Source organism: Carassius auratus, unplaced genomic scaffold (genome assembly GCF_003368295.1).
Source record: "Carassius auratus strain Wakin unplaced genomic scaffold, ASM336829v1 scaf_tig00015248, whole genome shotgun sequence".
NCBI lineage: Eukaryota > Metazoa > Chordata > Actinopteri > Cypriniformes > Cyprinidae > Carassius > Carassius auratus.
In genome coordinates this window covers 45,806-65,742 of record NW_020524568.1, presented here as the reverse complement: position 1 = coordinate 65,742, position 19,937 = coordinate 45,806, and the positions used below count along the sequence as shown (strand labels likewise).

Here is a 19,937-nt window from a genome sequence, read left to right as displayed (position 1 = left end):
TTCTTCACTGTATTTCTAGCTTCCTTACTTTTTCTATTCCCTCTTGTATTAGGGCACATTTTAGTGGCAGTGACATTTGAAAGACTTAAAAGGCAATGCTCTGTGTGAGCTGTTGAGTTCATTTGAGTGTGTGAAGCCTGTCAGATTGTTTGATATGCATATATCTGAGTTTAGTTGGTCGCTTTCCATTGTCTTAAAGTGTGACGAGGCACGTGTTCATGTGTGTACCTGTGTATCCATGTGCAGAAATGAGTGTGGCAGTGATTCTTTTGTACCCCGCAGGCAATAAATCTGCCTGGCACCTTCCTTTGCAAGGGCAGGGTTTCTTGACTCTTTCCCCCTCTCTCTCACTCTTTTCCTCTCCCCCTCGGAGAGGAGCTCTGGCCTGTCATTCTCAAATCCACACAGGTGAGGGTGCTGCTAAATGAATGTGCAGAGAGCGAGTGAGCAAAGGACAGAAAGAACGGTGGAGCGATCTTGTGGACTATCAAAGCCAGCGAAAGAAAGCAACGGTGTTGCCTGTGACCCACCTGAACAGCTTGAGTAAAAGAGGAGGGACCAGACACACATTCACTCTTAAACACAAGTCGTCTCTGGGGGGGAATATTCAGTCGATTGTGCACTGCCCCAAGTGGGGTAGGAAGGGAACTTTTTCCTGCAAGCACTAATAGTTTCCCTGTTGTTTGGATTTGTGAAGAAACAGGTGGAAAGCAGGCTATTTTCTCTCTTCGGTTAATCATTGGAAACAAGAGAGAGAATTAAGGGTTTTCTTTTAGAGAACTTTGCTGTTTGTTGTTGGGCTCTGGGACTTGGATTGGGAAACAACAAACTAAGAGGTTTGTGAGATCAACAATCTTTTTGCAAAGCCTCACAGTCATGCATGTATTTAAGGCTCTTTTTTTATCTCTGCTTCCCCTTTCCTCTTTACTTGCTTGTCTCTTTTTGTTTGTCTTGTTTTTTTAGCTGATGTTTGTGGCTGGCGAAATCAATATATATATAATATATATATTTTTAATCACTTTGTTTTAGGCCTTTAAATTGTGCACACTACTATTCAGCTGGTTCTGTTTTTCATCTTCTAAAATATGTCCACTAAATCTTTATGAACGTATATGAGAGATAAAAAGAAAGTGCTGGTTGTTTTCACTTTTGCAAAAGAGTGTCTGAAGCTGCATCATTCATTTTCAGTTGTTCATTTTGATTTGAATGTTGTTCGGTGGTGTTATGCATTTGTAACCATTCACATCTGTGTCTGGATCATTCTGTATGTATATATATCGTGACTATAAGGTTTCATTATGGTATTTAATGTCATTATTATTCTCAGATCGATTTACATTTAGTTGAATTTGTGTTTAGCTTTACTGAGTTAGAAGAAATTTGCTCTAAATAAGTTGTTCCTCAAAGTTTCACTGATGCAAAAAGTCTGTATGACTAAGCCTGATATAAATGCCCATTTATGAGTTTAGCACAGGCCCAATCAAATTCACAATAGCATGCTGGTCTCAGGAGCAGTAATATTTATATGTGATTAAGTTTTCTCTCATCCTGGAGCGAAATTCCAGCGATGTTGGTCAAAATATGAACTTGAGGAGTTATATATGAATGTAAAGTTGAAGGATGTGTGAAAACTATGGTTTAAGCAACATGTTTTGTTTTCTTGGATTATACTGTTTTGTGTATTTTGGTGGTTTAGGGGAAGGTTTTGAGGGATAAAATTTGTAATTTCAATTGAACATGAAACACTTATTTAAAGAATGTAAAAAAAATTGTATTTAAATTGTGTAGTTAGTGCTTTTTATGCCATAGGATATATTAAAATTTACATATTCAAAGTACCTGAACAATTACCTGAATTAGAAACTTGATGGATTTTGCAAACCTGCAGTCAGTTCAGCACCAGCTGCTACTATAAGTAATAAGTTTCACCAAACCAAATTTTGCAAGATCAGCAGACAGTGCAGATGGATGTATTCAGGGAATGTGTTTTTTGTCCTGGATAGAGCTTAGCAGGATAGAACAAAATGCAGGGCTTCAATATAAAAAAATGAAAAAAATGCTGCAAAAAAAAAAAAAAAAACAATTAAAAAAAAAAAACAGTGAGAAGTGACGCAGTGTCAGTCTGGTGCATATAGTATGTGCGTTGACACATTTAAGAATGTGTCCTGATTCTAATCAGCATGTATTGGTAAGGGATTAAATTAATAAATTTATATAATTTTATTAATTACAAAAGGTATATATCAATTGAAAGTTATTTTAAATTATGCACAATAAAATATTATGTTAGAAAATGAGACTAAAGTATAATACACAAAAATATATATACAGTATATGAAAAGTTGTTCTCAAACTTTCCACTGTTTTTCTCCCAGTGTCAGTGTGCATCTGTAGAGGATATGAGAGGAATTCCTGAGGAATCATTGGTCTGTTCCTCCTCTTCGCTGTCCTCCTCTTCCTCACAGATTTATGGGGGGTGAAATGGGCTCAACTTTTATTTGATGTTTTCAGGGAGAAAAAAAGGGAGTGAGTAAAAAGCGAGAGAAAAGTGGATTGGATTTCTGCTTCTGTTTTATTTATTTAAGCGCAGATGTAACAGCTGAGATGCATGCAATTCTCCTGTAGATTAGATAAGTGTACGGTAGTTGTAATGGACAATAGACACACACAAACATGCTGTTATTTCAAGTGAATGTCCACTGCAGTGTGTCTGGTCATTATGAGGTTTTTGCTGAATGTATTGTGGTGTTTACCAAGGCACATGTCTCGCATGCCTTGAATTATTCAGTTCAGTTATGATCAGTTTTTTTTTGGTGTGTATCTCTGTATGCATTCATTTGTATCTGTGTGGCATCTGTTCACTATGTTTAACCTCATGTTAAATGTGTGATCTTGCTATTGTTGTATTTATGTTTCAGACTGAAATGGGAGGATGGGCGCTGCATCTCGCTGTGGGGATCTACGTTCTCATGCTCGCTGTGACAGCCAGCCATGCTAATGAGGGTGGGAACATCAACTCTTCTTAAGCCCCTTAAACCTCAAATCTCATTTAAAAACACTTTAACTTAGGAAGCAATGCTAAGTCAGTTAAAACACCAGATTACTTTCTGCTTACTGTAATCATTAATGATCAACAATATATATGAAAACATTTGGGGTGATGTTTTGTACATTTCACAGTATTTCATGTTTTGTTTGCTAAGTACATTTTTAACTGTCCAAATACTTTGCATGCTATAATATATATCAACCCAAGTATCATTCATTTTAAATAATAACTGTACGGTTCACCTTTTAAGCAAAAAAAGTTTATTAGGATATTTAAATGATAAAACAATAGATGTATTGTTAAAAATAACAGCAGAAAGATTATTTGTGGTTGTCAGTGGAACAAGACCATGATTTTGGTATGAACATTAGGAGAACTGACTTCATACAAGTATATTCACTAAATATAAAAAGTTGGTTTAAAGTTATAGCAAAAATGGTTTAGAAAAACTGAATTTATTCAGAGGAAATCTCTAGTAACATTTGTTGGATGTTTAAATGTTTTATTAAAAGCAGTGAAATTCTTAGTGAAAACACTAAGACAAAAACCTTTAAAGCCAAATTCAGGGAAGACATCATTATCTTTGTTATTTGCTGAATGTGCTTTTTTGTGTTACACAGTGAACCACTGTACTGCTGCCGGGGCAAAAACCTGCTCAGAATGTATCCAGATCGGCACAGGATGTGCTTACTGCCCTGATGAGGTGAAACTCACTGATCCTCATGCTGAAGAATGAATTGATGTTGTTTTCTCAATTAGTCTATATGACGTATTGATCCAGAGGGTCTGTTGAAGAGTATTAACTCCTTTACAAATCTAATCCGAAATGTTAAATGTTAGTGATTAGAAATGTCCAACATTCATTCAAACAACAATGTCATTATTCAGTTTCAAGTATGATACACTACCGTCTTATTAAACAGTGATTTGAGCAGTTCTTCTCAAATGAACTTTAATAATATACTACCATTCAAGAGTATGGGGTCTGTACTGTTTTTTATGTTTTTGAAATCGGTCCTTTTTGTTAACCGAGACTGCATTTATTAGATCAGATATACAGTAAAAACAGTAATATTGTGAACTATTGTTATGGTTTATATTCCCAGTCTTCAGTGTCACATTAACCTACATAAGTCATTTGAATTTACTAATTTTTGTTGCTCAAGAAACATTTATTATTATTATTTTGTGCCTCAGGATTCTTGGATGAATAAAGTTCAAAAGAACAGCATTTATTTGAAATATAATTTTTACACTTATATATGTCTTTCGAACAGCACTGTATTTTATTTCACTGCCCCCACCTTAATGTCTCCTATGGTTTCTGGTTATTTGTATGTAGTATATAAAACCTATTGTAGCTGTATGACCGCAGTTGTGTCATTTCTTTCAGTTGTATGTTTTTTTCTCTTCAGATATTCGAGTATGAACGTTGTGACCTGAAGGAAAACTTGGAGGCCCGTAAATGTAGTAGACATATGGTAACAATTGAGAGCAGCAGTAAAACCTTAAAGGTTTGTTATATCAGAATCCTGTCCCTCCCTTTAGTTATATTTCCATATCATGGATTCATGTTTGTTTATGCATTAATGTGTCTTTGTGTGTTTTTCAGAATGCGACTATTAATAAGTCACTAACGTACTCTCAGGTGGCCCCTCAGCAAATGAGCATGACGCTTCTCCCCGGGGAGGAGAGGGAGGTGGAGATGGAGGTGTTTGAACCAGCCCATGGCCCTCTGGACCTCTACATCCTCATGGACTTCTCACATTCTATGTCTGATGATCTGGACAAATTGAAGAGTATGGGAAACCAGCTGGGTGAGCAAGGAGGGCGGTGTATCATAGCGGTTAGATGTGGGCTGGGAACGGTTGCAATTTGGGTTGGGCGTTATATTTGTGATGGTTTGCTATGTAAAATTAAACACCACTGTGAATTTTGCAGTGAACTACAGTAGTAAACATGGTGTTAGAATTGGTGATTTAAGATGTGACTCAGTTTAAACTGGCTGTTTTAGTCATTTAAAAACAGTTTATTCTCATTCTGATTTAAAAGTTTGCTCTCGTCACTGTGAATAAAAACCCCACACGTGTGTGTGTGTGTGTATATATAGTACAGTATGTAGCCATTATAAAATCTTATTTTTAAATATTTGATATATTATGTATCGATCATTGCCACATGAAAAGGTCCATTGTAAAATAATGTCTCGGCTATCAAGCTATGCTGCACCAAGTGCATTTAAAGGATGTGTTCTAGCTATTTTTACATTGGCTGTTGTGTTATGTCTCACTGTTTCGTCTTGAGCCATGAGTGTTGCATTATTTAGATGGTGGGTCAAGTAAGTTCAACTTTTAAATACATATTTTGAGTCCCTTTCTGAATCCATTGCACATTGTCTGGTTGTTTGAACGCAATTTTAGAAATTATACCACTTGGGCAAACTAGTTTTGGGTGCCGCAGTCATGAGTTGTTTGTTTTGAAACATTTTAATATGCATTCATTGTCTGATTTCACCCTATGTAGCTCAGCTTGTTGACCAAATCTCTGACGATTACACCATCGGATTTGGCAAGTTTGTGGACAAAGTCACCGAGCCTCAGACTGACATGAGACCAGCTAAGTAAGAAGAATACAGTTACAGCACCATGCAGTTTGACTTTGTCTGCACATGCTCCTTTTATATGTTTTTCCTCTTAAAGATTAAAAGTGCCGTGGGCCAAAGCTGACCCTCCGTTTTCATTCCGTAATGTCATCACTCTCACAAAAAACATAGACACCTTTAAACAGAAGCTTGAGCAAGAGTGCATATCTGGCAACCTGGATGCCCCCGAGGGGGGGTTTGATGCCATCTTACAGGTTGCTGTCTGCCAGGTACTGAAATGTCTATTTTTAAGAAGCTAATTTGGTAGACAGAAGTGAAAAATTATTGCCATTTACAGTACTGTAAATGGCAAGTCTTATTACTACAGTATAACGTGTTTCTCATTTTCACAGGAACAAATTGGCTGGAGGGATGACAGCACTCACTTGCTTGTCTTCTCCACTGAATCAGCCTTCCATTATGAGGCAGACGGTGCTAATGTGCTCGCGGGCATCTTGGATCGTAACGATGAGCAATGCCATCTGACTTCAGATGGAAATTACACACATGATACTCGTCAAGACTACCCATCCATACCCACCATAGTGCGACTCCTGATGAAACATAATATCATCCCAATCTTCGCCATTACTAACCACTCCTATTCATACTACGAGGTTTGTATGCCTTTAAAAACTCATTTTATTTGTCTTAATGGCATAAGTGCATCATGTCTCCATTGAAAAGTTCTCAGAGACTACAATATAAGTCAGGTTTATATTGAGAATTATGATTTCCTTTGTTTGTAGAAACTCCAAGAATACTTCCCTATTGCTGAGCTAGGACTGTTACAAGAAGATTCCTCCAACATCTTGAACATTTTAAAAAATGCTTTTGAAGTAAATTTATTTTCATACCAAATACATTGCTGATATTTATTTATTTTTAATTTGATGTAACTTTTTTAAATAATTTTTTGAACAGAATATTCGTTCCAAGATCAGTATCCGTGCAGAGGACAGACCAAAGGCAGTGAAAGTCAACATACACTCTCAGTCTGGCACTTTTTCTGAATCTGGCAAATATAAAATCACACCAGGTGAAATTGTGAGTGCCTTTAACTTCTTTTTAATTTACAGCTTCAAATGTAGTCTCTCATGCACTTGCCAGCATTTCAAAAGGAAGCAAAAAGCATGAAATTTATTTCATGTCTTTACAAACATATTTTTAAATTTATTTTTTTTAAATGTATTTACATTTAAATATATATTTTTATTTTATTTTATTTAGTTTAATTTATTGAAATATTGAATGTAATTTATTACATATCCAACAGAAAACAAGATGCATGCTGGTTGCTGGAATTTAAAAAAAACACTATTTAACTCTTTAAAATATGAAAACCTTGTCGTAAAGACACTGATTCAAGTTTTCTCTCTGTAAAGGGTAAATTTACAGTCAGTCTGAAGGCTCTTACTCATGTGGGAGAGCAGCATGTTTGTAAAGCCAACCAGGCTGACCGGGCTGGAGCCTTAAGAGTCAAACCAACCACATTTAGCTCCGCCCTCAGAATCAAGACCGAAGTGCTCTGTCATACATGTGACTGCGAAAAGGTACAGTAGGTCTGCTACCTCTTTATAACGCTTCTCCTGTTCTGCATGTTCATTTAAAATCTTACACCACTGTTTCACCTTTAACATCAGACTCCGGTTAAAAATGCAGCGCTCTGTAACGGCCAAGGAGATCTTGTCTGTGGGAAATGCCAGTGTTCTGATGGATGGTAGTATTGATATTTAAGTCTTTTGATATCTTTGATTTGTGCCCATTATATTGCAGTCCATAACCCCGTTTCTTGCCTCTTGTAGGCAAGGCCCTTTCTGTAACTGTTCAGAGGTCTCCACGGACTCAGACAAGTGCATCGAACCTGGGAAGAACGAGTCTTGCTCGGGCAGAGGAGACTGCATGTGTGGGACCTGTATGTGCTATAACCCATTCCAGTTTGAAGGGCCCTTCTGCCAGTTTGACAAATCTCAGTGCCAGAGATTTAGTGGATTTCTCTGTAATGGTTAGTGAAATTATTTTTCGATTTTAATATTCCAGTAATATATCCCGAATTTAATTTGAGAGATGAAAGAAAAACAGGCTATACAGTCATTTGATAAGGTTGTATTAGGAGCAGACATGCTTTGATGTGGTGTTGTAATCCAGTTTCAGGGTTAGTGACCTTTCACCTTTCTTTGCAACAACAGATCGTGGAAGCTGCAGTATGGGCAGATGTGTTTGTACACCGGGATGGACTGGAGATGCCTGTGAATGCTTCAGCGGCAAAAAATTATGTCTGGACAGCAAAGGGGTAATGCTCACAAAATTATAAAAGTCACTATGCTAGCACGCTACTGTTAAAAAAATGTAGGGTTAAGATTTTGCTTTTTCAAAATATAATTAAAATAGAAAACAGTTATTTAAATTGTAGTAATATCATGTATCACAATATGATTTTATATATATGTATATGTGACGTGACATTCAGCCAAGTATGGTGACCCATATTCAGAATTTGTGCTCTTCATTTAACCCATCCGAAGTGAACACACACACACACTGTGAGCACACACCCGGAGCAGTGGGCAGCCATTTATGCTGCAGCGCCCGGGGAGCAGTTGGGGGTTCGATGCCTTGCTCAAGGGCACCTAAGTCGTGGTATTGAAGATGGAGAGAGAACTGTACATGAACTCCCCCCCCACCCACAATTCCTGCCGGCCCGGGACTCGAACTCACAACCTTTCGATTGGGAGTCCGACTCTCTAACCATTAGGCCACGACTTCCCCTATCATAACTACATGTATGTCCCCAAGTCAATGGTACTTCTCAATATTCACACACACATATATATATATATATGTATATATATAATTTTTTTAATTTTAATTTTTTATACAAAATAAATATTTATTCTATTTTTCAATTAAAATAGATGGTGATATTTACTGGTGGTAGATGCTGATTGTTGAAGCACATTAGCTACATCAAACTGAAACTGATGTTTTTCCGTAAAATTTTATATGATTTTCTCTAAATCATAGCAGAGTAGAGCCGAACCCATCTGTCACAGTTCTGATGATAGTCAAGGAGTTCCATTTCACTCATAACTCAGTTTTGATAAATGTGTCTAGGTAAAACACAGTTCTGTGTATAATAAAATTGTTCGTCTGTTTTGTAGGGCATCTGTAATGGCCTTGGTGAGTGCAAATGTGGTCATTGTGAGTGTGCAAAATCTGGAATCCCACTGAGCCCCACTTGTGAAGCAAACTTCCAGGTACGACTATGATGGGTGTGTGTGTACTTAACCATATTTTGGGGACAAATTTTGTACCAAAAAGTGAATTAAACCTGACAAAATCTCCAAAAACTTCCCTTTGGGGATGTCCTCTTTTGTAAAACTGGTATAAAAATAAAGTGAACAAAGTTATTTTTTTGAAAATGTACAAATTCTGAAAGTTTTCTGTATGGGGTTGGGTTGGTGTAGGGCGATAGAAAATACAGTTTGTACGGTATAAAAACCCATTACGCCAATGGAATGTCCCCATTTAGATAGCTAAGTAAACGTGTGAATGTGTCCGTCTATCTGTATTTTTTACTTTGCATGTTAATTAGTTCTGTCCTGATACCAACTGTCTCTCATAATGCAGCAACTACTGGGTATATGTGAAGGCAAGAGGAGCTGCGTTCAGTGCCAGGCTTGGAACACCGGAGAGAGAAAAGGACGGAAATGCAATAAATGTCCCTTTAAAATCATCATGGTGGAAGAGCTCGAAGACAGTAAGGCATCAGATCTTAATTTATATTAAAAGACATAGCTCTACTCATGGATTCGTTTATGGATGGATGAAACAACGATGGGTTGATTTATTTGTGTAAACAGATAACAAAGTAATAGAGACATGCAGTTTCCGTGACGAAGATGATGACTGCACATATCACTACACTGTGAATTATCCATTAAACATCACAGACAAAGAACACCACGTCCTAGTAAAGAAAAAGAAAGGTAAGATATACACAAATATTAATTGTACTACTACTTAGACTGTATTTCTAGCTCTTGAACAAGAGTGTGGTGAGCAAAACGTGTTAAACTGATTGTTTCTCCGTGTATCAGATTGTCCACCTGCAGGTTTTCTGTGGTTGATTCCTCTTATTATGTTTCTGATGCTGTTGCTTGGTTTGCTTTTGCTCTGCTGCTGGAAATACTGCACCTGTTGCAAGGTAGATATACACATCTTAATATTTTATTTGTTTATTTTATTTTTTTGTTTTACAAATCAGCATATCCCCACAAGTCCTGAAAAGGAAGTGTTGTCAAAATGTGTATAACTAAGAAAAGAGAACAGAAAAAAGGGAAAGGGGAAAAAACACACCTTCCCATAACAGAGGCAACGTGAGTTTCCAGTGTCAAGTTATTTTAAGTTGTCAGTGAAACTGAAAATACTGCTCAGGTGATGATAAATGATTAAGAAAAAAGCACTAAGATGTCTTGTTGCTTGTCTTGTTTGCAGTATACACATCATAAAGGTTCTTTTTTGCTTTGATTCTGTTGCGTTGGACAGCATTTTTCACTTTCTTTAAAACAACCCGTTATGGTACATGATGCTTAAAACATGTTGTGTTCAGGTGGTTAGGATGTGGTGTAGTAATGTTATATCCAAGCTGATTAACATTTGCAGTCTGTCCCCGACAGGCGTGTCTTGCTCTTCTCCCATGCTGTGGCAGAGGTAATCATTTTTCTCTCTGTTACACTTCAGTTACATTCTACAGAGATCAGTGGGAACAGATTTACTGTATTGTTTTTAATGTGTTTGTGATTGGCAGGTCGTATTGTGGGATTCACAGAAGACCACTACATGCTACGTCAGTCTTTGTTGACCAGTGATCATTTGGAGACCCCAATGGTGCGGACCGGCCCACCCAAGAGCACAGACATTGTGCGCTGGAAAGTGATGGACAATGTGCATCGAGGACCAAACCACCCACAGAACCAAATCAAACCCAACCCCAAAGAGATCAGTGAGTCTAGACTGACAATATTAAAGTAATAGTTCACCCCAAAATCTAAATTATTGCCATTCCACACCTCTGTGTCTGTCTTTCTATTGTGGAACACATAAAAAAAAATGTTTTGAAAAATGTTTATGTACAATGAAAGTAAATGGGGTCCAAAACAACAATGGACCCCACTGACTTTCATCCATTAGACTGGCAAAAATGATCAAAATATATTATTTTTTTGTGCTCCACGGGTGAAAGAAAGTAATACAGGTTTGGAATGACATGAGTGAAGTAAATTATGGCAGAATTTAAATTTTCGGGTGATCTATCCTTTTTTTACTAATTTTAATGCTTGTTTAGCTTGTATTTATATTCTTTCATCCCTCTGTATTTTTCTTCATAGTTCAGTACCCTATCTCTCTTCGTCTGAACCGGCAATATTCAGAAACTCTATCCAAAGAGTCTCGGGACACAAACAAGCTCAGACAAGAAGTTGAGGACAACGTAAATGCCCCCCCATCACCATAAAAAAAAAAGAAACAACTTATTGCACATGAACCGTCATGCCTGACTGTTAATGTCTCTTTGTTTCATAAACAGCTCAATGATGTGTTCCTGCAGATCCCTGGCGCACAGAGAGTGCAAAAGTCTCTGTTCAGGTGAGAAGTAGCTCTCAATAGGCTTGTTTGAGATTAGCAAAATCTGCGCAGAAGTGATCACCGCAAGATGCATGCCGGTTAGAAAAGTGTCCGAGTTACGTCCGACTTTCTCTGATGTCATGCTGACATGTGCCAAAAAAGCTCTTGCGGCGGCTGTGTCCAATTGTGCAGTCGAAAGCAGTTGCTCTCCACCGATTATGCTGATCGAAAGTATGATGGCAGACAACTGACTGACGACAACTGTGATGCTGCATTCTCTTCTGAAATATTAAATTTTTTCATCTGATTTCATGTGATTATGTATTTAAATTATGCATAAATGTGCCCAAACACTGACAGTGTGATCTCTGTGTGTGATATGAGATTGTTGTCATATTTCTATAAAAATCTAAAATACGTGTTTGTATTTAAAATAAAAATGGATGATAAATACACCTTTCATATGGAATTAAATAGCAAGCACTTTGAGTGTCATTCATATTTATTATTTTCATATAAAAGCAACAGAACTGGAAATATATCATGTTTATTAGCAACACAGCATGTGAGTGAGAATAACATGATATCCTGCTTTGGTCTCGTAGGTATCTGTTGCACTTCGAGAGCTCAGAAGTGTCGATCTAGACTGTGCTTATTTCACTCCTCCCCTCACTGCAGCCTCCTAATCTTGCCTACATTTCAGGCGAGGCGAGGCACATCTCAAACAAGCCTAGTGACTCAATAAAATTGGTGTGGCTGTGCCTCGTGGGCTGTTTTTCTAAAGTTGGATGAGGCTCAGATTTTGACATGCGTCTGAATGTACTTTTATTTTTTTCCCCTCAGGACACAAAGAAATTCTGGAAAGAGGTACTGTAGCTACAGCTGAGCTAGCATTGACAAAATACTGTATGTCACATTAATTCTGAGTTTATTAATTAGGGTAAATCTCACAAAACATTTTATTATACAAGTATTAAAGGGGTGGTTGATTGCGATTTCACATTTTTTAATGTTAGTTAGTGTGTGATGTTGCTGTTTGAGCATAAACAATATCTGCAAAGTTAGACACTGAAAATTCAGTGCAAACAGAGATATCATCTTTTAAAATGATGGCAGTTTAATGCCTACAAAAACGGCTCGTAGTGACTACAACAAGCTACTTCTTGGGTATGTGACGTAACAAACCAAGAAATTAATATAAACCCCGCCCCTGGGAACATGCAACAAAAGTAGCAAGGCCATATTGTGCTGCTTTAGAGAAGAGTAAGAGTTGTTGCCATGTCGTAAACACTAGGGGTATGTGCATAAAAAAAATATTAATATATGAATCGAGATTCTGTCTTTTAATGATTCTAATGGATTCACAAGTTTCAAAATCAATTTTCTAAAGCAGCAGTTCTTAATCCTATTCTTTGAGCCGCTCTTCTTTGCACTCGCTTTGCTCTGCATCTCTCTCTCTCTCAGATCATCAGCTCACCAGCTCAGCTTCAACAATGAACTGTTCCAATTATACACTTCGTATAGAGAGACAGATATTTTTCACATAGCGCATGCAGTTTCCATGCTGTATTATATTAATACGAATAAAACTGTGTATTAAAAGCTAACTTATGCTGTTATTTGTAAATGCAACTGCTTATTTAAAAGTATGAGACAACAACAAACAAAAAACATACTGTACCATTAAGAGCCGTGCTTGCACAGGTTATGCACGATCCTCTTCAGTAATATCCTCTGCATTTCATTTGGGCTCAAATTGATAAGCAATGTTGATGACGTCATTGTTTACAATACAATCTGAGCACATGTGGCTGAGCTGAGGGGCGTGACGTTTTCACACGCACTGGCGGTTTAGCAAATCACAGAACACTGGTCCAGCTGACCAATCTGAGCCCATTATGTTTTTCTGTGGGAGGGGCTTCAAAAAAACCAGGAATTCATCAGTGTTTATCAGAGAAGTACGGAAGTTCTAAGCGGCCATGCATTATAATATTTTTTCTTCTTGTTTTCTCGTTATAACGACTTAATTTTCTCGTTATCTCGACATAACGAAGTTCATTTTCTCGTTATAACGACTTCATTTTCTCGTTTTCTCGACATAACGAAGTTCGTTTTCTCGTTATAACGAATTAATTTTCTCTAAGAAGTTACAAAACTGCGCCAGCAGGTGGCACTATAGACCTGAATATAACTGATGCGGTGTTGTACACTGTCCACTTTACTGTACGCGGACCTTCCTCGTGATCGCTATAATTTGTGCAGTCTTCATTACTGACATTTAATTAATTCATAAATGTTAAATGCTTGAATCAATATGAATATTTTGTGTATTAAGTTCCTGCTAGATGCATGAGTTTCACCAACGCGTTCTGTGTCATAAAATAACTGCTTATCAAAACCAAGGTTGACATCACTGTATTCTGTTTATCTACAGTAGGACGGGATTTAACGATGTAGGCTGATGTGCTTCTTTTCCTTATTACTAATCTTTATTGTTAACCATATTGATGAGAAATGTGATGTATATGTAAAATCCATATGCTAATTCAATTCAGTTTTGTTCTATAATGTTGTAATCGTTTTTTTCTACACACACACACACACACACACACACACACTACACGTAGTCCGCTCTTTTCAAACAGAAGCTTGTAACACACATGATATCTGCCACATCATATAATGACTACTACAAATTACAAATTATATATAATTTTATTTCAAATAAAGGGAAAATGAAAAGTGAGTTTAATCCAAGCAGCTCTAATTTCGCGGTGTTGCCATTTAAACATGTTAATTACAAAAACAAAACGTTCGTTGTACTGTCTCTGGAAAAATCAACAGTGATTGATCAGCCTTTATTTATGTACAGTATTGTAGACCTTATTACCTAGGCGAAACTAAATTTGCTGAAATATAGGCTACAGTAAGAGCGTTTGCATGGTTGTCCATCAGATGCCTGTCAAAGTTGAGTTCGTTACTATAGCAACAGTAAAACTGTCATATGTCGTTATGACGAGAAAACAAACTTTTGTTATGTCGAGATAACGAGAAAAATAAGTCGTTATAACGAGAAAACGAACTTCGTTATGTCGAGATAACGAGAAAAATAAGTCGTTATAACGAGAAAACGAACTTCGTTATGTCGAGATAACGAGAAAAATAAGTCGTTATAACGAGAAAACGACTTTCGTTATGTCGAGATAACGAGAAAAATAAGTCGTTAAAACGAGAAAACGAACTTCGTTATGTCGAGATAACGAGAAAAATAAGTCGTTATAACGAGAAAACGAACTTCGTTATGTCGAGATAACGAGAAAAATAAGTCGTTATAACGAGAAAACAAAAAGGAAAAAAAAATATAATGCACGGCCGCTTAGAACTTCCGTAGTGAAGGGAAGGAGTGGTGTAGAATAAAGGTAAATTATGTGAAAAATAACATGTTTTTAAAAAATTACTAAGCATTAACACATTAGACTGCACCCCATAAACACAATCAAGTCTAGAAAGAAAAACCCTGTCAACCACCCCTTTAAAATTATTTCTGAAGTATCATGTGATAATGAAGACTGGAGTATTGGCTGCTTAAAATGCATTTTTGCCATCAATTATATTAAAATCATAATTAAAATATGTTGGATTTACTGATTTGTACAGGGACTACAAATCTGAAAACAATAATAATTCTCATTTGCATCCACAGAAAGAACAACACAATTGTAGACACGGTGTTATCTGCCCCTCGTGCCAGTTACCCAGATATAGTGAAACTGACAGATAAACAGGTTCAGGCTGGAAACTTCCGGGACCTGAAAGTGGTTCCAGGCTACTACACCGTAGCTACTGACAGAGGTACGGCCACCCCTTTAACCTCATGCTTAGACTGCGTTAGTTTGCAGTCTTTTGTAACGCTTCAGGATTGTTATGTGAATTTCATGTTTATGTGTCCATGTCCTTGTCTTGTAGAAGCGGCAGGTGCTGTAGAGTTTCAAGAGGGTGTGGAGTCAGTGGATGTCCGAGTTCCCCTCTTTTTGAAAGATGAGGATGATGAAAAGAAGGAGCTGCTTGTTCAAGCCATTGACGTTCCAGTTGGACTTGCGAAGATTGTCAAAGATCATATCAACATCACTGTGATTAAGGAACATGGTAAGAAGTTTTAATAATGTTTTATTAAAGTAAAGGGGGAGCATGTTCAGATAATCCACCAATTTAGCGCAGGTGGAGCAAGTTCAGATAATCATCTCAATTAGCACAATAGTAAGTATATATACAGCCAACTTACCTCTGTCCCACAACAGTTTTCTGGCATCCCTCCTCCATCCCATGTCCTTGCTCCTAACTATTACTGTCCCAGCTTGGGATATGGGGGGAGATCTCTGGGTTCAGGCTAAATTCCGAGCTCGGAGCCCTCCCCTTGGCCAGCATGCCAAATAATATGCATACTATTTGCTCAATCTCATAACATAATAAAAGGCAAATTTGACAAAATGTTTACAGAGAATGTGTTTTATTAACCCATTGACATAATATTTTTTCGGCCAAGTTTTAGTGGGGATTTAAAATATATTATAATAACATACTTTTAAAGCAAATATTAAGTGGCAAAATCTTTGTGTTTATTTATTCTCACATAGCTAGAAGCATCTTTACCTTCCTGCAGCCGTCATACACCTACAGTCGTCAGGATGGTGTGGCAAACATCCCGATCAGTCGTGAGATCATAGAGGATGGATGGACACAGGTCACATACTGCACAAATGACCTCACTGCCAAAGACAGGAAGGTATAATACACTAACTTGACAAGTTCTGTATTTACATTTGATTAAATTGATTCGATTTTCTCTAATAAAATGAGACCACAACAATTTCCAAATAGGGGATATGGATATGCCTTTATCAGAAAAAAGTCATGAAGTCATTCTTATTTTACTTGTTTGATTGCACGTTAATTATTTCCTTCTCTTCATAGGACTATATCTCAGTTGAAGGAGACTTGAGTTATGGACCAGGGGAAACAGAGAAGACTGTCCCAGTGAAACTCTTGGAGCTTGGCGAGGGAGATGGAATGCTAGAGGACAAACAAGTCAAACAGTTTGTGATGGATCTGAGCAACCAACGGCAAGGTGCTAAACTGGGCCGCTACCCACGCACCACTGTCACCATCGCCGATAAACCAGGTATATAAGAGGCTGACAGATTTAAACGTTTAATTTGTTGGTAGAGGTGAGAAAACGGGGTGTAGAGTCAGTTTTTGGGTGCAACCATCTGTAAAGGCAAATATATATATAAATATAATTTTTTTTTTTTTTTTTTTTTTTTTTTTTCACTTTATTTCATGTTTCATGAGAAAATCCTGAACCCTCCAGTAATCTGCAGATGTAGAGAGATGTAGAACCCCATGTAGAGATGTAGAGTGTTATTTAATATTTGCATTATGTCATTTCAGGGGATGGGAAACTGGGTTTCCAGAAGAATGTGAATAAGTCACCCACATCTCCTGGAGGACACCTCTACGCCCCAACCAACATCAAGGCTGTTGCTTCCGGCCCTAAAAACATCCGCCTGAACTGGAACCCCAGTGCAAATGCCAGTGGTTACAAGGTAGGTCGCGTAACATGATATCTGATAAAACACGTTACAAAATTGCATCTGTTTTTGTATTATTAAGTGTGTGTATAGTCAGTTTTTTCCTCTGTAAAGTTTAGTACATAAACTATTAGCATGCCAAAGCTATTATTCAAAACATCTGCTTCTGACCACTGATCTGTTACTGTTACTGATTTAGAGATTTTAAAATGTGTAAAAGATTCAATATTTACACAGTTTTAACCAAAATGAGATGGTACATAAATTTGTAGTTGCAAAAGCCAAAAATGTGACAGAAGAAAATGTAAGCATTATAATTCATAGACTTTATTCATAGATGTATAGTGTTTGAAATGAGTTTAATTGTGCTTTTTTAGACACACTGTATACAATATATAAAACATTGATTCATATGCAGGACATATATGAATGATTCAATTAATGATTTTTTTTAAGTCTCTTAGGCCCACCAAGGCTCATTTATTTAATCAAAAATACAGTAAAAACTGTAATATTGTGAAATATTATTACAAATGTTTTTTGGTTTAATGCATTTTAAAATGTAATGTATCCCTGTGATGGCAAAGCTGGATTTTCAGCAGCCTTTAGTTTTACATGATCCTTCATAAATGCTGATCTGCTGCAAATAATCTCTTTTATTATTATCAATCTCGAAAACAGTTGTGCTGCTTAATAATTTGGTGGAAATTGTAATACAGTGTTTAATAGAAAGGTCAAAGGAGCAGCATTTATTTGGAATGTAAATATTTTGTAGCATGCATGTCGTTACTGTCACTTTTGATCAGATTAATGTGTCCTTGCTGAATTATAATTATTCAATTCTTAAAAAAACAAAAAGGAAACCCAAACTTTTGAACAGTAGTGTTTATGAAACATACAGGCTAGTAGGAGATTATTAACTGTTGGTTGTGACATATTAGCATAGAGCTCATGCTATTTTTTTTGTCCCAGTCCATTGCTGCTTGTAAAGATTTAGTTGCAGTTTTTTAATGCTTAATAAATATTTCAATGAACACTAGCTTAGCTTAAAAGGCTGTTGAAAATGCCATTAAGCATTTCCTTTGAGGCTTGATTTGCTGTTTCCAGGTGAAGTACTGGATTTATGGAGACCCTGAGGCTAAGGCTCAGGTGCTGGATGTGAAGACTCCTCAAGCCGAGCTGACTAATCTCTACCCATACTGCGACTATGAGATGCGTGTATGTGGCTACAATGCACTCGGAGAGGGCAATTACAGTGATATCATTCAATGCCAGACTCTAGAGGATGGTAAGTCAGTCTCTGGACTTTTTTTATTTTATGGTGTTTTTAAGAAGTATGCATGTCATAATTTTGCATACTTAGCTTTTTCTGGCATTACCCATTGATGCTTTTTGAAGTTTTTGTTATACAAACATGGCTATCTGCATTATTTTACCCTTCTAGTACCTGGTGAACCTGGTCGCTTGGCTTTCAATGTCATCAGCCCAACTGTCACTCAGGTCAGCTGGGCAGAGCCAGCAGAGACGAATGGGGTCATCACTTCATATGAGGTTATCTACACACCCATCGACGAGAACAAGAGTAGGAGTCTTAAAAAATAATTTTTATTTCATCTGTTTGTCAATTTTGTAACAATTAGTGCTCATCTGACTGCACATATTTCTTTCTCTGTTCAGAACCTGTAGGACTTTCTAAGAAGGTAATGATTGACAACCCCAAAAAGCGCATGCTGCTCATCGAGAACCTGCAGCCTTCTCAGACCTACTGTTACAAAGTGCGTGCTCGCAATAAGGTGGGCTGGGGCCCATACAGAGACGCCACAATCAACCTGGGTTCACAACCTACCAGACCCATGTCAAGTAAGCATCTCACAAAGATGGGGTGGAATAGAGTTTGGACAGAGCAATTGTTTTATAAACCATTATACTGACTGTGGATTGATTGTTTTATTTGTTCTGGTATATATCACTCCTATAGTTCCCATCATTCCTGACATTCCCATTGTGGATGCAGAAGCTGGAGATGAATATGACAGCTATCTGATGTACAGTAATGAAGTACTACGCCAGAGACCTAGCGTCACAGATATGACTGATGGTAGGTGTCTTCTGTGAAGTGGTGCACTATTGCAACACATTGGAATCAATGTACACCACCGTTCAAAAGTTTGGGGTCAGTAAGAAAGAAATTTATTTTAATTAAAGGGTACATAACATACACAGTTTCACCTAATCTCATGTTAATCTTGAGTACCTATAGAGTAGGACTGCATCCTTCATATCTCTAAAAAGTCTTTAGTTTTATCATATTTATAAAAGAAAAATACAGCTTTCCTGAAAAAGCAGAGCTCCTGGAGGCATGCCGAGGGCGGAGCTATAATACTGATGTTTTGTGTTGTTCCCATTAACATATATTCACTTATGTGCTGATTTCCAACAAAAGACAGAAATCTGATGCATTTGTACTTACATGAATGGGGACTTGTTTATAAAACATTCGTGTCTGAAATGACGAGAACACAGAAACGCACTTGATACACTCCGTTGCTGCCCTGGAAAAACAAACTTCATCCACTGTTTGTGTAAAGCTGGGTTCTTTGGGAAGCTGAACATGTTAAACTTTCCCTCACATCCAAAAACACACTTATTTGGAGACATTCTCGAATGCCAGTGGTTACAAGGTAGGTCGCGTAACATGATATCTGATAAAACCGTTACAAAATTGCATCCGTTTTTGTATTATTTAGTGTGTATATAGTCAGTTTTTTTCCTCTGTAAACTTTAGTACATAAACTTTTAAAAAAACTACTCCTAAACGAAGATGTCCAGTCAAGCCAAAGCTATTATTCAAAACATCTGCTTCTGACCACTGATCTGTTACTGATTAGATATAGATTTTAAAATGTGTAAAAGCTTCAATATTTACACAATCTTAACCAAAATGAGATGGTACATAAATTTGTAGTTGCAAAAGCCAAAAATGGACATTCTCGAACAAATCCTTTGCAGCGCTGCTGACGATTTCCCGATGAAG

The 19,937-nt window shown here is 37.1% G+C and overlaps 1 protein-coding gene across 3 annotated transcripts in view; it reads left to right on the top strand.

Annotated features, from left to right (window-relative positions):
* The first annotated feature begins 409 nt into the window (after positions 1-409).
* The window catches only part of LOC113074623 (integrin beta-4-like), a 28,304-nt gene continuing 8,776 nt past the window's right edge, over positions 410-19,937 (top strand). For all 3 annotated transcript variants that reach the window (XM_026247442.1, XM_026247441.1, XM_026247440.1), the window contains exons 1-32: positions 410-836; positions 2,919-3,003; positions 3,670-3,752; positions 4,465-4,563; positions 4,662-4,866; positions 5,573-5,669; positions 5,749-5,920; positions 6,044-6,307; positions 6,440-6,529; positions 6,615-6,737; positions 7,076-7,243; positions 7,334-7,410; positions 7,496-7,695; positions 7,880-7,983; positions 8,852-8,947; positions 9,321-9,450; positions 9,554-9,679; positions 9,791-9,897; positions 10,370-10,403; positions 10,501-10,695; positions 11,081-11,181; positions 11,278-11,336; positions 12,159-12,182; positions 15,019-15,167; positions 15,282-15,461; positions 15,950-16,098; positions 16,287-16,494; positions 16,764-16,918; positions 18,011-18,191; positions 18,348-18,485; positions 18,581-18,763; positions 18,882-19,001. In XM_026247442.1, coding sequence (XP_026103227.1) covers positions 2,925-3,003; positions 3,670-3,752; positions 4,465-4,563; positions 4,662-4,866; positions 5,573-5,669; positions 5,749-5,920; positions 6,044-6,307; positions 6,440-6,529; positions 6,615-6,737; positions 7,076-7,243; positions 7,334-7,410; positions 7,496-7,695; positions 7,880-7,983; positions 8,852-8,947; positions 9,321-9,450; positions 9,554-9,679; positions 9,791-9,897; positions 10,370-10,403; positions 10,501-10,695; positions 11,081-11,181; positions 11,278-11,336; positions 12,159-12,182; positions 15,019-15,167; positions 15,282-15,461; positions 15,950-16,098; positions 16,287-16,494; positions 16,764-16,918; positions 18,011-18,191; positions 18,348-18,485; positions 18,581-18,763; positions 18,882-19,001 — 4,096 coding nt within the window. In that variant the 5' untranslated portion in view covers positions 410-836; positions 2,919-2,924. The remainder of the gene's footprint in view (positions 837-2,918; positions 3,004-3,669; positions 3,753-4,464; positions 4,564-4,661; positions 4,867-5,572; positions 5,670-5,748; positions 5,921-6,043; positions 6,308-6,439; positions 6,530-6,614; positions 6,738-7,075; positions 7,244-7,333; positions 7,411-7,495; positions 7,696-7,879; positions 7,984-8,851; positions 8,948-9,320; positions 9,451-9,553; positions 9,680-9,790; positions 9,898-10,369; positions 10,404-10,500; positions 10,696-11,080; positions 11,182-11,277; positions 11,337-12,158; positions 12,183-15,018; positions 15,168-15,281; positions 15,462-15,949; positions 16,099-16,286; positions 16,495-16,763; positions 16,919-18,010; positions 18,192-18,347; positions 18,486-18,580; positions 18,764-18,881; positions 19,002-19,937) is intronic.